A 20,779-nucleotide genomic window follows, 5' to 3' on the forward strand; every position below is an offset into this window, starting at 1 on the left:
TCAGCATTTTTTTTTTTTTTTTTTTTTTTTGGCCACGCAGCACGGCTTGTGGGATCTTAGTTCCAGACCAGGGATCGAACCCAGATCGAACCTCGACAGCGAGAGCACAGAGTCCTAACCACTGGACTGCCAGGGAATTCCTTGCACTTTTAGAACCTGTCCATCTTTCCTTTCACACACCTCTGGACAGGCTGGCTGCATCCTGAGCTATGTGCCAGGTGTCTCCAGCAATGACAGCAGTGTGGAAATCCCCTACAAAGTTTCCAAAGCAGGTTTGAGGGGCCCAGACACCTGATGCCTTCCATAGCCATCCACCCGCAGTTCTCCGTAGCTACACACTGCCCCTGATTGGCTGTTGTATCAATTACATTTGTTTCAGGTCCAGGGAACAGAACCCACTCTAGATCAACATTTTATAAACATCTAATATGTCATCTTGTGACCTTAAAGGGAACCAGCCCTAGCACGAAGCCCACACAGCCTAGACAGCAGAGCAGAGATGCAAAAGCCTGTGTCCCTGTTACCTGCAGCCCAGAGCACCTCAATTAGCATATCGTCCAATCTGCTTTTCACAGCTCTCTCAAAGGAAGCCCTCCAGGATGCAACTCCGGCTCTCCTCTGCCCTGTCTGGCTGCTCTGTCCAGCATCTTTGCAGCCTCACCTTCCTATGCCCAAGGAAGGAACCCACTTCCTGTTCCTTCTTCTGTCGTGGTTTGTGCTCCTCAGGGTTCTCTCCCAGACTCCTCTTCTCACTGTGTATTCTCATGAGGAAATCTCATCACACCCATGGCTTCAGTTTTCACCCACATGCAGATGACTCGCAAATTTACATTTGTGATAAATGTAATGTAATTTACATTTACATTTTCATTTCTGACCTCCTCTCTGAGCCGCAAATCTGCCTGCAAACCACTGCCACATGGATATCCCAAAAGTACCATAGGCCAGCCCAAGTCTGAAGCCATGATTTGGTTCTCTCCTGCATCTGTCTTCCCTACACTTCCATCCAATCCATCAGGTTCTGTTTATTTTTCCTCTTCGTCTTCTCAGTCTCCACCCTAGTCCATAGCTACCATCAATCATCTCTTACCTGAACAACTGGACCAGCCTTCTCACTGGTCTCTCTGGATCCATTCTACCTCCACCACTTCCCTCCCTCTCTCCACAGTGACCACAGGGATCTTTTAAAAAATGCAGATCTGATCATGTAACTCCCATTCCCCTTCCCTGTTTGAATGCTTCAATGACTTCCTACTGTGGGGGGGGGGGGCGCGGGCGGAGAGGAACCAGCTTTCAAAGACCTACCTGATCTCTTTCCATCACTCCAGCTGAACCTTCAGCCATGAGCCCCTTTGCTCTTTGAGTTCCAGCCACCTCTGTTTAGCAATTTTGCTCCCTCCTACCACAGGGGCTTTGCATAAGCTGTTCTCACCACCAGTAACATACTCCATTTGCACTGCCATTACCACCACTGTTGACTAGTTATTGCCTTTTCATCCTTCATCTCTCAGCTGGATGATCACTTCCCCAAGGACCACATGATCTTGGTTCACAGCACTTACCGTCAATGCACACTTTCCCTTTAATCAGTGTGATTATTTGGTTATTCTCTGCCTCCCCCATTAGATTAAAGCTTCATGAGAAAGAGACTGACAGTGTCTTTTGCTTATCATTAAATTTCCTGGGTCTAGTGCAGTACCTAGCCAATAGCTGATAACCAGTAATTATTTTTTTAATGAACTACACACATTTAAGTCATAATAACGGTGGCTTATTCCTAAAAAAAAAGTCTTTGTCCCTCATAGCCATAGATGATTGGTTCAGATGTGAGCATCTGACTAGAACTTGGAAATTTCCTCTCTCCCTCTCTGAGTCATAAGACCTGTAACTTGAGAGCTGTGGCTCAGATTGCTAGCTACTTATCAGCATACATTCTCTCCCTCCTTATAAGAGAACTCCATTGTTAGCTGAGCACATTGCCACATTGAATGAAGACTACATATCCCAGCTGCCCTTGCAGCCAGTGGTGGCCATGTGACCAAATTCTGGTCAATGACATGCAAGGGAAAGTGTTATGTGGAACTTCTGAGACAGCGCCCTAAAAAGGAGGGGGTTATATCTTTGCCTTTCCATTTCTCCACCTTCTTCCAGGCTGGCACTTCAGCAGCAGTCCTGAACCAGGAGGTGATGCTGAGAATAAACACCTTACTCTAAAATGATGGAGTTGACAGAAAGGGCCTGTGCCCCTAGTGACGGTGGAGCAGTCACCCCAGCCCTGGACTTCCTACTTCCAGCTTCTCTTTCATGAGAGGAAACACATTAGGGTGTTTTAAGCCTCTCTTGTCAGGCTTCTCTTACTAAAAGCCAAATATAATCCCTGTTGACAGCCACGTTCCTGTTATGGGGAGGTAGTCCCTTCGCCAAGCAACAGAAAGAAGTCTCTGAACCCACTTTCCCCTGAGGCCCAGCTTCACCCCACAGTCAAGGGCATAACCAAGTGTTCCATTTTCATTAAGCTAATTCACGTTGGCTTTCTTCACCTGCAAGCAAGGGTCTGGGCAAATACACTGAGACTAGTCTAGAAGTGCAAACACAGAGAGACCTTCGAGATCTATTATTAATTTAAAATGTAATCAAACAGCTCATATTTACTGAGCACTTACTGTGTGCTGGGCACTGTTCTAAGGACTTTACCTACATCACCTCTTTTCATTCTCTCAACAACTCTACAAATTAGGTGCCATTATGATGGCCATTTTGAAGGTTAAGAAACCAAGGCACAGACAGGTGCCCGGCCCAAGGTCACATGTCTAATAAGATGTGTGTAATTTTATTTTATTTTATTTTATTTTTTGCGGTACGCAGGCCTCTCACTGTTGTGGCCTCTCCCGTTGCGGAGCACAGCCTCCAGACGCACAGGCTCAGCAGCCATGGCTCACGGGCCTAGCCGCTCGGCGGCATGTAGGATCTTCCTGGACCGGGGCACGAACCCGTGTCCCCTGCATCGGCAGGCGGACTCTCAACCACTGCGCCACCAGGGAAGCCCGTAATTTTAACCCAGGCAAGGTGCAGAACTATTGGGGATGACCCATGAAATTCCCCCTTTGCCTTAGTTTTGGCTCCCCGGTAGCAAAGGCTTGAGTGCAAGTGGTTTATTTCGGAGGTGATTCCAGGAAGCAAGCTTGAGGGGGCAAGAAGAATGAGACAGAGGGTGTGCCAGGGGGGTTGTTGCTGGAGCAATGGGGCTGCATACTGCTATTCTCTGAGGAGGGTCCAGAAAGGTCCAAACGGTCTGGCACGCTTCTCACAATTTTCCACCTATGACAATGGAAGACTGGCTTTTATTCACCAGCTCCTGTCCCCATCAGCCAACACCCCTGGGAGACTCCCACAGGGATGGAAAATATGGAAGACACTGCAAGCTTGAGCTGGGAAGCCAGCGGTGCTAGGTGAGTCTGGGTTTGCATGGACCTTCCCACCACAACTTCAGTTGAAATCAAAGGTGGGCCAAGGGGCTGTGCCACTGACACCCAGGTCTTTGCTCTGCCCTTTCCTCATCGACAAAGCTCACATTTGTTCAGACATCCACCCATCACTTAACCCATTCGGGGCCTCAAAGGAGGCTGACCCCAGGGGTGTGGCTGACCAGTCTCCTCCAAGCCAATCACAGTCATCCCAGGGGAAGACAGGTTCCAGCACCCATACTTAAGCATCTCGGAACATGGTGTGTTCCTGGAGAATATTATTAATCCTGGGTAGTCATGTGATTCGAGCTAGCTCAGTCAGACCAAAGAGAAAAGCTTTAATTCCATCTCGCTATGGGAAAGGTTCTCTCTCTCTTCTCCTGGATGTGAACTGCTATAGACTGAATGTTTATGTCCCCCTAAAATTCATAGGTTGAAGACTAATATCCAACGTGATGGCATTTGGAGGTAGGACTTTGGGGAGGTGATTAGGTCCTAAGGATGGAGCTCTCATGAATAGGATCAGTGCCCTTATAAGAAGAGACCCCAGAGAGCTCTCTCACCCCTTCCACTGTGTGAGAACACAGCAAGAGGATGGCCATCTATGAACCATGAAGTGGGCTCTCTCCAGATACCAAATCCGCCAGCACCTTGATCTCAGACTTCCAGCCTGTAGAACTGTGATAAATAAATGTTTGTTGTTTAAGCCAGCCAGTCTAAGGTATTTTGTTATAGCAGCCTGAGCTGACTGACAGGAACAAAGAAGGAGGCTGCCCCAGTTGGGACTGGCAGTCATCTTGTGATTATGACGAGAAGCAGTTAAAGTGTGAAGCCACCTCAAGACCCCAAGGAGAAACTCAGCAGGTACCAAAGCTGCAGAAGAAAAAGGCAAACTTTCTGCATAAAATAAGAACAGGAACTTAGTGATTGGTAGAGGGGAAAAAGAGGAGATGGAGGAGAAAACAGAAAGTGAGAATGGGACCAAGCAACATGGCAGAATTCTGTAAGCCAAGCTGTAGAAACGGACAAGAGCATTTTAGGGGTAGAGAAATATAAGATTTAATGCTCCTTTTGTGGCACAGAAATCCTTTCCTCTTTCCAAACACTCAGGGAAGTCCTCTGCATACCTGATTACCTGATGTATAAGATTCTTTGTCTAAAATGAAAGGGAAGGGGAAGAGTAGGGAGCCCAGGAGCAGAACGGGGAGAGCAGGTAACTAGGGCCTTTGGTTGCAAACCACAAACATGGACTCTGGCTGGTTTGGACAGAAAAGGCATTTATCGATGTCCTGCCCCTTATTCCCTCGGGCCACCTCTGAAGCAGGAAGCTTCCTCCGGGTCCTCAGGTGCTTGCTCAGTCCGAGTATAGAGCAGCCCATAAATGGCAAAGGCTTAACATCCTGAGGCCACCCTCAACCAGTGAGGGACAGGAGTCAGTGGATAAGCCCCCCTGTCGGTCAGAGGGATGATTCTGATGCATGATGCTTCCTCTCAGAGTCTCCAGCAAGAGTAAGCCCCACTTAACCACCATGTTAACCTGCTCATCAGAATCCCCTGTATTGGCATTTCTCCCTTCCCCAGTCCTTCCTGGGATCACTTCCTACAGCAGACTGTCTTCCAAAGGTGGTCACAACAATATCTCCCTTGTGGAAACAAGCTTTTAGAACCGTGCTACTCCTCCCATCAAGAGATGGAATCTCTGTACCTTCCCTTGAGCCTGGTGGGGGGGAGTGGTGGTGTTGTGACAGCCCCCACAAACAGAATGCCACAGAAATGATGCCAATATGACTTCCAAGACTAGACTGGAAAAGGCCATGAAGCTTCTGCCAGGTTCTCTTGTGACACTCATTCTTGGAAGCCAGCTGCCATGCTATGAGCAAGCCCAGGGCACATGGAGAGGCCCCGTGGAGGTGTTCTGGCTGATAGGCAGGATGGTCCAATGCATGTGTAAGCGGAGTCACCTCCAGATGATTCCAGCCCCAGCCATCAAGTCACCCCCAGCTATTGAGTCACCTCCCAGCTGATGGCCCAGACGTTTCAGAGAAGAGACAACCAGTTCCCACTGTGCCCTGTCTGAATAACTGACCCACAGAATCTGTGAGGATAATAAAATGGTTGTTTTATGTCACTACGTTTTGGATCAGTTTATGTTACAGTGATAATAACTAGAGCAGCTCCCAAATATAACTACCTGCACACAAGTCCTAGTCTCAGGGCCTACTTTTAGGAGAATTCAAACTAAAACAAAAGGATATTGTGTAGATCCCAGGATTTCTCCAGCTTCCAGTCCCAGGCTTACATTAGCCTCAGGGGAAGGTACCTCATCTTAATCCCAACACGAGGCTTAAATCTCCATCTCATTGGTTTAGGGACAAATGGGCCGATATAATAGAACCGCTGACTGGGCAGGTCTGCTTTCCCCTCAATTCTCCCCCTCCACGGGGTCTGCCCAAGAACCATACAGGAAAACTAGGTTGTAGCACCCGGCCTTGCCAGTTCTGTTCAGGGATCAGAGGCCATGAACTTCAGGGGAGGGTAAAGCCTCTTGAGCACAGAGGTGGATGCCAGTTAAGCTACGCCAATCAGGGTAATTCCACTCCCCTTGCCAGGGACTGGTTTAGGCATGGAAATGTGATATAATCCTGCCAATGAGACATGAGGAAAAACCTCCTGGGCAGGGGGGTGGGGAGGTAGGGGATGGTTACTAAAGCTTTCTTCACTCTTAAAAAGAGGCACAAAGGGATGTCGATGTCCTAACTTCCACCTTTGAAAGCTGTTGTATGTGATGCCTGGAGCTACAGCTACCATCTTGGGACCATGAGAGGCAAGGCTGAGGATAAAAACCAGAATAGGGAGGATGATGGTACAAAAAGCTGGAAAGAACCTGACATTGTTCAACTACCTCTTCACCAACCTTGGATATGTCTACCTCCAGACATCTTAATTATGTGAAAATACAAGTCTTCTTAACGCTTAAGCCATTTTGAGTTGAATCATAGGTCTCTCAATATACAAAATTTGTTGCCAGGAGTGGGGGTCTCACTGGGCATACCATGATGAGAGATTCAGGACAGATCTCCATTTTTCCATCCTAGAAGCTGTTCCCCCTGCCTCTTCTTACTTTCTGAAATTAGGAAGTGGTTCTAAGAGGGACAATTTCCCTCTTGATGAAATTCTCTAATTGTCAATAATTCTGGGACTGAGGTGTGGGTGTTAGCTCTACATCCTGAAACAAAGTATGGTTTAGGTGCTCAGAGGGGTTATACTGTGGAACTGCAGAAAGAGAAAGGTTCAAGTAAAATTCATAACGGCCTCAGCATTCCAAGGTTTGCAAGAGATTAAAAACCCAACATGAATGATCTTCAACAGCAAAATGGGGTATTGCACAATTCACAGAGCACTTATTATGTGCTTCTTCCCAAATCACACTCAACAACTTTACCCCATTTTGCAGAGGCTTCAGAAAGTGTCCGCAACCGACCAGTGCAACAGCCACCCAGCCTGCGCCCAGGGATAACTTCTCTGGTTTTTCTCCAGCTGAGAAGGCGAGTATGCATTCCCCATGCATGTGACAACCAGGGTGAGAAGAACCACCAAACCAGACTTGCCTGTCTTCAGCCAGGTCTGGGGCTGTGCCACCTCCCCGCTTTTGCTCAAGCTGTTTAGCTGGAATATCCCTCCTATCTACCTTTTATTCAGCACGTTTTATATGCCAGGTACCTTTCTAAACACTTTATGTGTTATTCTCATTTACTCTCCCTGGCAATTGAGAGAAGAAACCGAGGCACAAAGAAATTGAGTACCCCACCACACGCGCGCGCACACACACACACACACACACACACACACACGTCACAGAGCTAGTTGGTGATGCAGCCAGGATTTAAATCCATGCCATTCAAGTGACTCCAGATCCTACACCCTAAACCATCACCTGCTTCTTCCCTCTCACTCTCCAGGACCAAGCCATTTTCCAGTGTGAATACCACCCCTCCAGGGAACCTTTCCTGGTGCTCTCAGTCAACACGGCCTCTTCTTCAGCACTCTGGGTGTCTGTAATGAAACCAGTCACCTTACTTTTTTTTTTTTTTGGCCTCACAGCGCAGCATGTAGGATCTTAGTTCCCTGCCCAGGGATCGAACCCACGCCCCTTGCATTGGAACCGCAGAGTCTTAACCACTGGAAGGCCAGGAAAGTACCCCAGTCACCTTCCTTGATTACCACTATGTAAGCACTGATTTACCCCCAACCCTGCCCTCTATCAGCCATTATCTCTGAGTATCCTCACAATCTCCTCACAACCATTTTACAGAAGGCTGATGCTCAGAGAGGTTAAGGAACTTGCCTGAGACCACACAGCTAGTGAGTGGCCAGATGGGATCTGAACCCAGGTCAATCTGTGCCAAAGCCGTAATGTTGCCATAGATGCTGATAAACACCTGAGATTTAAACCAGGAACCTACCTTCCTCTGGCTCCAGAGGACACTGGGTGCTGAACCTGGGCTCAAGGGGATGGAGAGTTTTAAACAGAAGAGTGGGGATGGCAATCAGCATGTTTGACCTAAGTCATCACCACCACCCCTTGCAGCTTTGATGTCCTCATCTGTAAGCAGGTGTTTAGTGGCCTGGGACTCTGAGCTCAGATAATCTGACTTTCATTTTCAGCGGCCCTATCTTGGACAAGTGCTTCAACAATCACACCTACTTCCTAGTGGCACTGTGAGGATACAACGAGACTATTATTGTGGAACTCCAGGGCAGTGCCCACACACTGTCAACATGATTCCAAAAGGCTCCTTGTTACAGTTACTTTTGCTGAACCGAGGCAACCAGCCGTGGGTAGAGAGAGCACTCTGGAGCCTGACTGCCTGGATTTGAACCCTGGTTCAGCCACTTACTAGCTCCATGACCTTGGGTAAATCACTTAAAAACCTCACTGTGCCTCAGTTTCCTCATCTGTAAAATGGGAATAATAATCATACCTAGCTTGTAGGGTTGTTTTGAGGTTGAAATAAGTTAATGTACATGCAAAGTGTTTAGAACAGTGCCTGATGCAGCACCAGATTCAGCAGATTCGTAGTATTTCGAATGTCATTGGTATTATCACCACCTCCACGACTATTACCGCTAGGGATCCAAAGGCTGGGCAGCCAAGAGCCAGGTTTTGCCGACTCACCCTCGCTGGGCAGGTCCAGCCCCCTCCAACCCGTGTCCCCGCCCCCGCCCCCGCCACCCGTGACCCTGAGTTAACCCCGAACTGTGCGCCACCCGCGCCCCTCCCGCCCCACGACCTGCAGACTCACCCTGAGTCAGCCTCCCCCGGCGCTTCCACTCCCGGGACGCCGCGCGGCAAAGGGGAGGCGGCGAGGCGCCCCCCAGCGGAGAGCCAGAGCTCCGCACGCGTCCCGCAACGCCGGGAGAGCCGAGCGAAGGTCCCGCAGGGGCGCTCAGGGGTGGGCCAGACCACTGTGGGGCCAGGGGAGAGAGGCGCTGTGCGGCTGCGCCCCCCGCCGCCCGCGCGGAATGGTACGGCCCGGCCGGGGTTAAAGACCTGAGAGTAGGCGGCGCGTCCCGAGACCGCGCAGGCGGCGGCGGCTGCGTGATGGGTCTCCGCGCGGGAGGAGCCCTAGGCAGAGCCGGAGCTGGCCGAGGGGCGCCCGAGGGAGCTGGGCAGAGCGGCGGCGCGCAGGGCGGCAGCATCCACTCGGGCTGTATCACCGCGGTGCACAACGTGCCTCTCAGCGTGCTCATCCGGCCGCTGCCTTCTGTGCTGGACCCAGCCAAGGTGCAGAGCCTCGTGGACACGATTCGGGTGAGGCCCCGGGGAAGCCGGCCGCTGGGAGGGCTTCGAAGGAGGGAGGTCGCGCTGGACGCGAGACGGGACTGGTTCAGTCTCAGCCGGAGCACGGCATTTGCTGTGTGACCTTGAGCAAGTGGCTGGGCCTCTCTGGGCCTCTATTTAGTCATTGAGCAGGGAGATTGGAGATGATTAAAATAACGATCCTGATTCCTATATAGTACCTGAAGTGGCCAGGAGCTGTTTTAAGTGCCTGAGCTTTTTCATGCCAACCCTATGAGGTAGATACTACTACTGTTCCTCTTACAGACGAGGAAATGAGACACAGAGGATTCAAGCACCTTGTCCAAGGTCAGGCTCTTTAGAAAGTGGCACAGCCTGTCCCCCGTGCCCAGGTGCATGGCCACCACCTTATCCTGAGATAACCTATGTGGTCTCTTCAGGCAGTGGCAGTGGGATTGGGGGTGTCCTGGCTGCTGGGAGGGCCTTGTTTGAACTGGAACTGGGGAGGACGGAGTCAGCTGCATCACAGAGAGGGTGCTCAAGAAGGCTGGGGTGATCCTGGCAGAAAATTTGGGGGAAGGAGGGGACATGTGTGTCAGGTTAGGCCTGCATGGCGTCTTGTCCCCCTCCCCCAGACCCTTGGAAGGTGGCCATGTGTGACCTACCAGATACCTCTACTGCTAGCCCGATTGTCTTTCAGTCCTAGAGTTCACACTGCTGTTCCCACTGCCTGGAACTGCTTCCCAGGTAGCCACAGGGCTTGCTCCCTCGTTTGGGTCAGGTGCCCACCTCCCGTCAGCCCAGGCCTCTATAGCTCTCCCCCTAACCTGAGGTATTTCTCCTTGAAGCACTTAGGTCCACCTGAGTTATATTCTACATTTGTTTGTGTTTTACTGTCTCTCCTCCCCGTCTCATGAGAACTCCACAGGAGCAGGGATTTTGTCCTGTCTTGACTGTTTCCATAACACTAGCACGGTGCCTGGCTGTCTGTGATGGATCTGGCCAGGGGTGCACTCTCCCACTCCTGGGCCTTTGCACAAGCTTTTCCCCTGCCAGTAAAACTCGTTCATCTCTTTACTGTTTCTAACTCCTTCTTGCTCTTCCTGTCAGTGTCAGTGTCTTCCCTGACGGCCCCTGCTGGTTTAGGGGCCTCCTGTGGGCCCCCAGCCACCTGCATGCCCACCAGCATACCTCTGATCCTACTGGCTTGTAATGGCCTCAGACACCTCAGTCTTCCAAGCCAGAACGATATGCTTTGTATTAGTTTTCAATGGCTACTGTAACAAACACCAGAAACGTAGTGGCTTAAAACAAAGACAGATTTTATTATTTTATAGTTCTATAGTTCAGAACCAAAATGGGTCTCGCTAGGCTCAAATCAAGGTATCAGTGGGGCTGCATTCTTTTCCGGAGGCTCTAGGGGAGAATCCATTTCCTTGTCTTTCCCAGCTTCTAGAGGCCGCCCACATTTTCAGCTCATGACCTCTCTCCTCCGTCTTCAAAGCCAGCAACATCAGACTTCCTCTTGTTCCTCTCTCTTCCACCTTTAAGGTCTCTGGTGATTGCATTTGGCCTGTCTGGATAACCCAGGATAATCTCCTCATCTCAAGATCCTTAACTTAATTCCATCTGCAAAGTTCCTATGCCACGTGAGTAACGTATTCACAGGCTCCAGGGATTAGGACATGGACATCTTTGGGGGCCGTTATTCTGCCCACCCATCGTCACACCCCTGGTGCCCACCACAAGGCCTGCCTGGCACAGCTGCCTCTCTTTGCTGCTCCACTGCCGGGCAAGCTGTGCTCCACGCCTCACTTGCATCAGCTCCCTGACTTCATTAGCAGCCTGTAGGGTGTCTGTTCCCATCTTGCAGATGAGGAACAATGCCCAGTGTCGAGGGTGCTTGCTTACCACCCCTGCCCACGCTCCCCCCACCCCCCGCCCCACCGCTCTGGGTAGGAGCTGAGATTCAAATTCAGGTGTACCTGGTTCAAGAGCCCCAGCTTACAATTGCTGGGTCTTACTTCTTGAAAATCATTTCTAGGATAAATGGAATAATGAATCCATCGAAGCAGCCTAATAAGAGACCACCCGAGAGCCCGTGGTGGGAGGTCTCCTAGCAGCTCACGCTTAATCCGGTCTCCCCCTACCCCATCCCTCCCTGCCCCAGCCTTTCCCTATATAGAGGACTACCCATTCTCCATCTAGATGCTCAGGCCCGTAACAGGAAGTCAGCTCATATTCTCCTCCTTCTCTTCTCCTCGCATTCACCCCTCCTCCGGGATCTTCCCCCTAAACATGTCCCAAACCTGGCTACCTCTCCCTGACCCCTCCATGCCTTCACCCAGGACAGCCACTTCTGGTGAATACCTGCTGAGGCCTCGCCTCTGTCTTCCCTGCTTTTGCCTTTGTCCACTTCACCAAGCCTGCTTTCCCAGGACAACTTTCTAGAATGTTCTTCAGATCATGTCACCCTCCCCTGTTTAAAACACTCCAGGGCCTAAGAGGTATAAACTTTCAGTTATAAAGTAAATGAGTCATGGGTATGAAATGTACAGTGTGGGGAAGATAGTCAATAACTATGTAGTATCTTCGTGTAGTGACAGAGGATTAACTAGACTTAATCATGGTGATCGTTTTGAAATGTATAGAAATATCCAATCACTGCGTACCAGGAACTAACATAGTATTGTAGGTCAATTATATTTCAAAAACAAATAAACAAACAAACGCTTAGGAAAAGAGACCAGCTTTGTGATTGACTGGGGGGGGGGAGGGGGGTAAGGAGAGGGAGAAGTGTATGAAGGTGGTCAAAAGGCACTAACTTCTGGGCTTCCCTGGTGGCGCAGTGGTTGAGAGTCCGCCTGCTGATGCAGGGGACACGGGTTCGTGCCCCGGTCCGGGAAGATCCCACATGCCGCGGAGCGGCTGGGCCCGTGAGCCATGGCCGCTGAGCCTGCGCGTCCAGAGCCTGTGCTCCGCAACGGGAGAGGCCACAACAGTGAGAGGCCCGCGTACCGCAAAAAAAAAAAAAAAAAAAAAAGGTACTAACTTCTGTTATAAGATAAATAAGCATTAGGGATGTAATGTACAACATGATAAACATAATGAACACTGCTGTACATTATATATGAAAGTTGTTGCGTTTTCATTGCAAGGAAAACATTTTTTTTCCATTTCTTTAGTTTTGTACCTATATGAGATGACAGGTGTTCACTAAACTTACTGTAGTCATCACTTCATGATGTTTGTAAGTCAAATCATTATGTTGTACACCTGAAGCTTATACAGTGCTGTATGTCGATTATATCTCAATAAAACTAGAAGAAAAAAATAAGATAAATAAAACGCTCCAGGGCCTACCCCCTGCTACCTTTCTGACCTCTTCTACTTCTCAATCCCCCGAGTCCACTCTGATCACACTGGCCTCCTTGCCATTGCCTGCAATACAGTGAGCCTGTTCTGGCCTCAGACCTTTTGCATTTGCTGTTCGCTCTGCGTGGAATGCCCTTCCCACGGCTCATACACAGTGTGTATTATTGATCACGTTCCATGTGCCAGGTGTTGTTTGAAGCAGTTTATGTCTATTAACTCACTAAACCCAACAGTTCTCTGAGGCGGGTGTGTCATCTTCATCCCCATTTGATGGGTCGGGCAACTGAGGCACAAATATGAATTGCCAAAGGTCACAGAGCAAGTAAGTGGCAGATCTGAGATTTGAACCTGGCAGTCAGGCTCTTTCTTTAAATGACTCCACCTCTCTGTCTTCCCCAGGGGACTTCTCTGTGTTCAGGTCTCTGCTCCACTGTCAACTCTGAGAGGCCTTGTGGACCCCCATCCCTGTCATGTCAACCTGCGTTATTGTCTTCATAGCATTTATCACTCCAACATTCACTTCTCCATTCCATCAGCCCCACTAGACCAAAGTCCCATGAAGGCAGGGGCTGTGTCTGTACCTTATTCCCAGAGTCTAGAACAGTGACAGATAATATACATGTGGTCTGATGAATGGTTAACAACCTGGGTGGGGGAGCCCTGATTTGTAGCATCTGCCCACTTCCCTGGTGTAAATACTCTCACTGTGGCTGATTTTCATGCTACCAAGGTTTTGTCAACCAACTCACAGTTGCCTCTGTGTAACAGTTGCCTCTCACAAGCCAGCACGAGCCAGCGTGAGCACCTGGAGGACCTCAGCCCAGGTTAATAAAGTCTGCTTTGCAAACTGTCCGGCACTGTGCCACACTCATTCACCTTGCACCCTCTTCTCTCCAGGAGGATCCAGACAGCGTGCCCCCCATCGACGTCCTCTGGATCAAAGGGGCTCAGGGTGGTGACTACTTCTACTCCTTTGGGGGCTGCCACCGCTATGCAGCCTACCAGCAGCTGCAGCGAGAGACCATCCCTGCCAAGCTTGTCCAGTCCACCCTCTCGGACCTGAGGGTGTACCTGGGTGCTTCCACGCCGGACTTGCAGTAACAGCCTCCTTGGCACCTACCACCACTGCCACGAGCCCAGAAGACGCACCTGGCCTCCAGTGGGCTGAACCATGCGAAGGTGTAGCAGGGGTGCATTCTCTTTGGGCCTGGGGGGCAGGTCTAACTCGAAGCACCCTCTTTCTTAGCTGCAAGACCTTGGACTCATGACTGAACAGTGTGGGAGCCCCACTTCCCACCTCGGGGAAAATGGGTCGTGTGTTTGCTCTTGAGGGATTATTGAAGGGTGAAATGAGAAAGGAGATGGGTTTGGAGAGCCACATGCTGCTGGCTCCAGATTCCCAAGGACAAGGATCCTTTTGCATTTCTGTCTCTATATATCATATCGTGTGAATACATTCATCTGCAAGTAAAGGAAAGCCTAGGTTCCAGTGGCTTAAACACAGAGAAGTTTGTTTTTCCACATAGCATGAATTCTGGAGACAGTTGGCTAATGGTATTGGTTTAACAACTCAGCAAAGTTATGGCACATGTCTCGGTGATCCTTTTGGCTTTTCCCACATTGCACGTCACTTCATGGTCACAGGATGGCTGCTGTACCTCCAGCAATCATGACTGTGTTCAAGGAAGAACAGAGTTGGGGAGGAAGAAGGGCCCAGCCAGCTGGACCTGTCAACTTCTATCATAAAGTCAGGCCTTTTTCAGAGGCCTGTTTCCTGCTCTCTTCCCCTGTGTATTTCTACTTAGGTCTCCTTGGCCCAAACCAGGTACAGTTGCCACCCCTAGCTGCAAAGAAAGCTAAGACGGCAGGAACACAGCTGTCACAGTTTAGTAAATCAATCATATCCCATCTCCTAGAACCGGCACACTGCCTCCTAAATAATATTGGAATCCCATTAGCAAGAGAGAAGTGAGGAATTGTGTATCAATTAGCCGTTGCTGTGCAACAAACCATTCCAGAACTTGGCAGCTAAAAACAAGTTGTTTATTTGCCTAAAATTCTTTGGGTTGGCAATTTGGGCTGGGCTCATCTGGGCAGTTCTGCTGATCTTGCTTGGGGTCACTCATGGGGTTGTATGCAATCAGCTGTCACCCCAGATGGGGCTGGATGGTCTCGGATAGCCTGACTCACTTGTCTGGCAGTAGGTAGGTTATTGGCTGGGTGACTTGGTTCTCCTCCATGTGTCCCCTCCAGCAGGTTAGTTCAGGCTTATTTTCATGATATCATCAGGGCTCAAAGAGAGAGGGAGAGGGAGGGAGGGGTGTGTGTGTGTGGAGGGAGGGTAAGAGGAAGGGGGAGAGAAAGGAGAAGCTCCAAGGCTTTTTTGAGTTTTAGGTCAGAATTGGTACAACGTCACTTCTGCTAAGTCCTTCTGGTCAGAGCAAATCAAAAGTTTGGCTTAGATTCAAGGGCTGGGGAAACAGACTACACCTCTGGGAGAAACTACAAAGGATTCGTGGCATTTTTCTCCACCTATCACAGATGACTTTGGATAAGCAAATAACAGTGTTTCTTTCTCACTGTTCCTTTCTCTCTTGTACAGATCCTTGCTCTGTCCAGGCTGAGGTCACTAAGACACTAGACACTGTCCTGGCCCTGCAGAGGGAAGGAAGTGATGGGGCAGTGGATGGTCTCTCCCAGGGCTGGGCCCACTCTAGGAGGGGCATCTCTCATCATCTGTACTGGTGGGTTAGGGGGAATGGGTAGGCCAGGTGGGACGTTCCAAAGGGACTTCTGAAATCCAGAGTCCTGGGGGGAAGGGAAGAGATAGAGGAAGGGTGCAGAGTGAGGCGGGCCTTGCTCTCACTGCCCTGCTAAGGGAACTAGGTCACTTGCTGTTTTCAAGCTTCAGTTTCTCCTGCTCAGTAATAAAGACAACAGCTTTCCCACCCATTCTCTGTCCCAGGGAAAGATGACTGAGATGACCAATAGAATTTAAAAGGTATGTAGTCATAAATGCAGTGTGATATCCTGGATTGGATCTTGAAAAAACAACAACAAAAGGACCTTAATGGAAAAACTGGAAATCTGAATGAGGTCTGGATTTTAGATAATTTTACGAATGTTGACATTGGGGTAGGCTGGGTGCAGAGTGTATGGGAACTATCTGTACTATATTTGCAACTTTTCTGTAAATTGAAAATCATTCCCAAATAAAAGTTTATTTAATAAAAAGGGAGGCATAATTGCTTTAGACCAATGGTTCAGGTTCTCAAACGGGTTTGCTAAGCACAGATGGCTGGACCATACCCCCAGAGCTGCTGATTCAAAAGTTCTGGGATGGAGCCTGAGAATTTGCTTTCCTGCCAAATTCCCAGGTGGTGCTGATGCTGCTGTTCAGGGACCACAAGGTGAGAACCACTGATCTAGATGGCATCAATTATTTTCAAATACGGTGACAGCCCCCTTCACCTCCAATGGAGAAGAAAGAGCTGGGTCCCAGGAGATCCTCATTCTGGAACCAGCTTGGCAACCAATTCCATATGAAATTGGACAGGCCCTTCCCTGGCGCTTTTTCCAAGCTGTCTAATGGACTTTACCCCTGAGGTTTGTAGTGAGAGTGAGGAAGCTGAGGGCATGCTTTGTAAGCCGCTGTCATGAGGTGCCGCTGTTTCATGTAAGACACCTGCACCCACTGAGGTAGAGTAGCACAGTGGTTACCCCTTCTTGAAAGGACTTTCCCTTCATACAGATAAGGCCCAAGGAGGCAGCGCTAGGCATACTGCTAGGCACTGGGAGGAGGCTGCACAACACACTTGGAGCGGGAGGGATTGTCGTTCTTGAGGAAGAGGAACTGGGTTTTGAAGGGTGAAACCTGCTGGTTGCTCTCCGTGGAGGCTGAGAGCTGCATTTCCCACTTAGGCCAGCAGGTGGTGCTGCTTTCTGGCCTGCCCGAGCTAGGCTGGGCCTCCAGCCCGCTGAGCAACTGCTGTGGGAAGGGGATGGATGGAAGGTGTCTGGCTGTGAGGGATGCCCATCAGCGGCCCAGAGAAGCCAGGGGTTCAGGTAGGAGAAGGAGACCTGGCTGGGAGTTTGGAGTTTCAGGTTTACTTACCTGTCCAATCTTGCTCTGTGGCCTTGTACACATCATGACCTCTCCAGGCCTGTCTTAGGAGACTAGGGTCTCTACACTGGGTGTGCTGTGTCAAATTGTCTCAAGCTCAGCAAAGGCGGCACCTCCTCCGAGAAGCTTCCAGATCCTCCAGGCTGAGCTACATGCCTCTTCTGGGGTCCCCCTGATCCAAAAGTGTGTCCCCTCCCCAAACAAACTACTGCCCCGGGGAACTTGCGTCCAGTGAAAGGCAGTGTGTGGGGACCCCTCATTTCCCTTACTGCCCTGGGACCAACCCTTCCACCATGGTAGACTTTTTTAATGTTTCATTTTCACAAGTTATATGTGCATATATTCACCTTTTAAACGTTAAGATAGCAAAATGCTAAATAATTAAATACTAACAAACTAAGATACGAGAAGCAAGCAGAAGCCCACCACGTGTCCTAGTGCCTCCCTACTCCTGGCAATTATGTTCATGAATTTGGCGTATACCCTTCCAGACCTTTTTCTAACTTAGTAGTTGTGTGTGTGTGTGTATAAGTAAGGAATGTTTTCTTTTTTTACTTTCTTTTGCAGATCACATTTCTTCCCTGGTGATGCAACTTAGCCATCCACCCCATTAGTGCCTTTGCTCTTCTCCCAGAGTATCCCTCATTCTGGTCGCTTCCTCAGAGGGGCCTTCCTGACCACACTGTCTAAAACAGCCCCCTCCCCCATCATTTTATCACTGCACTGTTTTATTTTTTTCATGGCATTTATCTCACTCCCTGCAATTATCTTCTGTTTCTGTTTATGACTCTCTCGTCCACTAGAACGTAAGTTCTTGAGGCAGGACCTGATCTGTCTTATGACAGTAGGCCCAGTGCCAAGAACCACCTGACACATAGCAGTTATTCAACAACTATGTTAAATGAATAAATTCCACATAGGTCTAGCTCGTTCTTTGAATTGCTGCATGGCATGCCAGGGTCTGTATATAACCATGTATTAGTCATTCTCCTGTTAATGGCCATTTGGGGGTTACTGTTATTTGCTGCTGTGAACACTTTCTGCCATCAACTCTGTGCTCACTCAACTGTGTACGTAGGGGTGGGACCGCCTAGCCGGTGCATAGGTGCTGGCAAATCGCTCTCCAGATTGGCTGTTCCAAGTGCCTTTCCCAGAGTTTGGGGGGCAGCTTTCCGTCCCTGCGCTCCAGCCGGTGCTTCTTAACCTGTTCTGGGTCATGAACACAGTTGAGAATCTGAAAGAAATCCGTGAGCCCTTTCTCCAGAAAGACACACACACACAAATCTTTCGGGCAATTTCTGGGGATTCGATGGCCTCATCCCCCAGGGGGCCCTGTATCAAATGGTTAGAATCCTAATTGTCTCATGGTGTGGACAGGAATGCTGAGGCACACGCAGATGGGGGTGTGAATGAATTAATAAATGGGAGCTAGTTTTATGAGGGTAAAGTGGTCAGACCCTGATCTGTCTCCAGTCAGAAAAAACACCTGTCTTGGAGAGGGTAGGGGCGTGCAGCCCTACTCTACCCTCGACCAGGGGGCCCCCAAGGATGAGCTCCAGAGGCTCCCTGGGCTAGGTCTGGGCGGCTCCACCTGTCAGCCCTGGCAAAAGGTAGGCCAAGTCTGGCATCCAGGGTCAAAGCTGGGAACCAGGGAGAGGCCTTGACTGCCTTGGTCCGGATAGGGGCTGCAAGGCGTCCCTCCCTGCCTCCCAGACAAGCCACATTTGCTTCCATGTTCCCAGGCAACCTCTGGGGTTCGCATCCCGACTCCAGATCTTCCGTCGAGCAGGAACATAGGGAGTGCTCATTACAGAAAGGCCACCACCACCACCACCATCATCATCATACCGTCATCATCACTTCCATACCGGATGCAGTCGTCCCGACAGGTGGACAGAGAGGAAATTATCTTCCCTGTTGGACAGATGGGTAAACTGAGGCCCGAAGCGTAGCAGCGACCTGCCGCAGAGGCCTGGCGAGTGCAGCCGGGTTAATCGGCCGCACACACGGACCCCCCGCCGGCCCATCCGCCCCGCCCTCCCCGGCGGCCCCTTCCCCGGGCCTGACCCCCCGGCGCTGCCTGACAGATGACCTCAGCTGCCGCCAATCCATTGGTTCCAGCTCCCAGGGGGAGCGCAGAACAAAGCGCGCTTTGTGGTGGGGCCGTCCCCTCCCCCGGCGCGCTGCCGCCGGGACCCCCTCCGGAACTCCGCGCGACGCCCCCCGGCCGACAGCCGTGTAATGTCTTCCAGGCCGCGCGGCTCCTTCCAGAGCCCCGGAGCCAGGCTCTCCTCCCCCGCGGGGGCTCCCCGGACGGCGGGATCTGGGGGCGCCCCCAGCGGGAGGTTGTGCGGGCCGCTGACCTGTCCCTCGGGAGGGAGCAGGGCGGGGTGCAGGAGGCACCGGCGCCAGTGGTCCGGGGTGTGGGCGCGGGGCAGGTGCTGCCACCTGACAATCTTAGAGCTACAGCATGGGGTGGAAAATGCTGGTGATGGCGTTACTATTATTGTTGTTGTTGCCATTACTATTATTGTTATTATTTTGTGGTTGTGAGGGGGAATCACTTTCGACAGACCTCCGTTTAAATCTTGGCTTTAACACCTGCTGGCCATGGGACCTTGGTGAGCACGTTCACCTCACAGAACGACAGCAATAGTAGCCAACATTTCTTGAGCACCTACTGTGTGCCAGACCCTACTAAAGGCTTAAAGCCTTTATTGAACTCGTTTAATCCTCACAGCAAACTTAGGAGGGAGGAGTTATCACACCCCTTTTACAGAGAAGGGAACCCTGGCTCCAGTTGTCCTAGAGACAAATTCACCTCTTGAGCCTCAGTTTCCTTGTCTGTAAAATAGGCTCCCCAAGAGCTGTTCATTGCTCATTGGTCTTACCTCCTTCCAGTTGAGGACACAGGGCTGGGAGCAGGTCCCTGGCTTGCCCAGGAGCACCCAGCATGTGTCCGCCCCTAGTCCCCCCGTCTTTTGAGGACTCTCCGTGGAGGGCACCGCAACTGCTGGTTCCTGTTGGGCTTGTAGGAGGAGGAGGAATTGAAGGAGGGTCTGCCTGCATCTGAAAACCTTTCCCCTGAGAGAGAAGCTTCGCTGTCCTGTGCTGCCCTTGCAGGTTGAGGGGGTGAGGGCAGGGAGAGAGGGACGCCATGCCCAGAGAGGGGACCAAGGGGCCACGGAGGGGGCTGGGAGTGGCTGCCCCCCACCCTTCACACACTCCCTGGACGTTCATTCTCCCATGCACCTACTGGGCACCAGGCACTGCTCCAGGTGCTGGGAACATCAGAGTACCAAACAGATGGAAACTCTCATTCTCTTGAAGTCCACTCAGGGGAGAAGAGCAAGAAAAACACACGAAATATATGTAAAATGTAAACTGCAATATCCGATAGTGATAAGGGCTGTGAGGGAAAAGCAGGGGAAGAAGAAAGAATGAGATGGGAAATATCAACTTCATTAAGGTATTGGACCTCTCTGAGGAGGGGGCATCGACCTGAACAGAGAGGAAAGAAACCCTGTGGATGTCAGAGGGAAGCGTGTTTCAAGCAGGAGGAATAGCACGTGCAAAAGCCCTGAGGTGGGAGCCTGCTTGGAGGACCCAAGAAACAGCAAGGCAGCCAGTGTGGTGGGGGCAGCCTGGATGGGACAAGGCTGGGCTGGGCAGCTGACGAGGTGGGAGAGGTGGGCACCGTCAGCCTGGGACTTTGGCTGGGAGCCACGTGAGGCTTAGAGCAGAGGAGGGACCGGGTGGCTCTGGCTGCTGAGTGGAGCAGGGATGGGAAGGGGGTGAAGCGGAGGCTGCTCTGTCACCAGAGCCCCAGGTGATGGTTGGTGGATTGGATCAGGGTGGAGAGAAGTGATCAGAATCTGGATGTTATTTGAAGATGGAGCCCCAGAATTTTCCAACGGATGGAACTGGATCTGAGGGATGAGAGTGAGAGGGAAGACTCTGGAGACCCCCAGATTTGAGAGTCCACCGGCCCTTTCCAGAAACTTCACTGCAGGCCAG

General features: G+C 50.7%; 1 protein-coding gene and 1 long non-coding RNA gene across 2 annotated transcripts in view; one reads left to right on the top strand and one right to left on the bottom strand.

Annotated features, from left to right (window-relative positions):
- The window catches only part of LOC132593497 (uncharacterized), a 33,938-nt gene extending 24,937 nt beyond the window's left edge, over positions 1–9,001 (bottom strand). Inside the window, exon 1 of the long non-coding RNA XR_009559103.1 lies at positions 8,768–9,001. This is a non-coding gene — a long non-coding RNA (uncharacterized lncRNA). The remainder of the gene's footprint in view (positions 1–8,767) is intronic.
- On the top strand, positions 8,899–15,867 carry SRXN1 (sulfiredoxin 1). The gene is made up of 2 exons (XM_030830991.3): positions 8,899–9,276; positions 13,537–15,867. Exons 1-2 carry the CDS (start codon positions 9,067–9,069, stop codon positions 13,738–13,740), a joined length of 414 nt encoding a protein of 137 aa, XP_030686851.1. The 5' UTR covers positions 8,899–9,066; the 3' UTR covers positions 13,741–15,867.
- The last annotated feature ends 4,912 nt before the right edge of the window (positions 15,868–20,779 follow it).

Source organism: Globicephala melas, chromosome 15 (genome assembly GCF_963455315.2).
Source record: "Globicephala melas chromosome 15, mGloMel1.2, whole genome shotgun sequence".
Lineage (NCBI taxonomy): Eukaryota > Metazoa > Chordata > Mammalia > Artiodactyla > Delphinidae > Globicephala > Globicephala melas.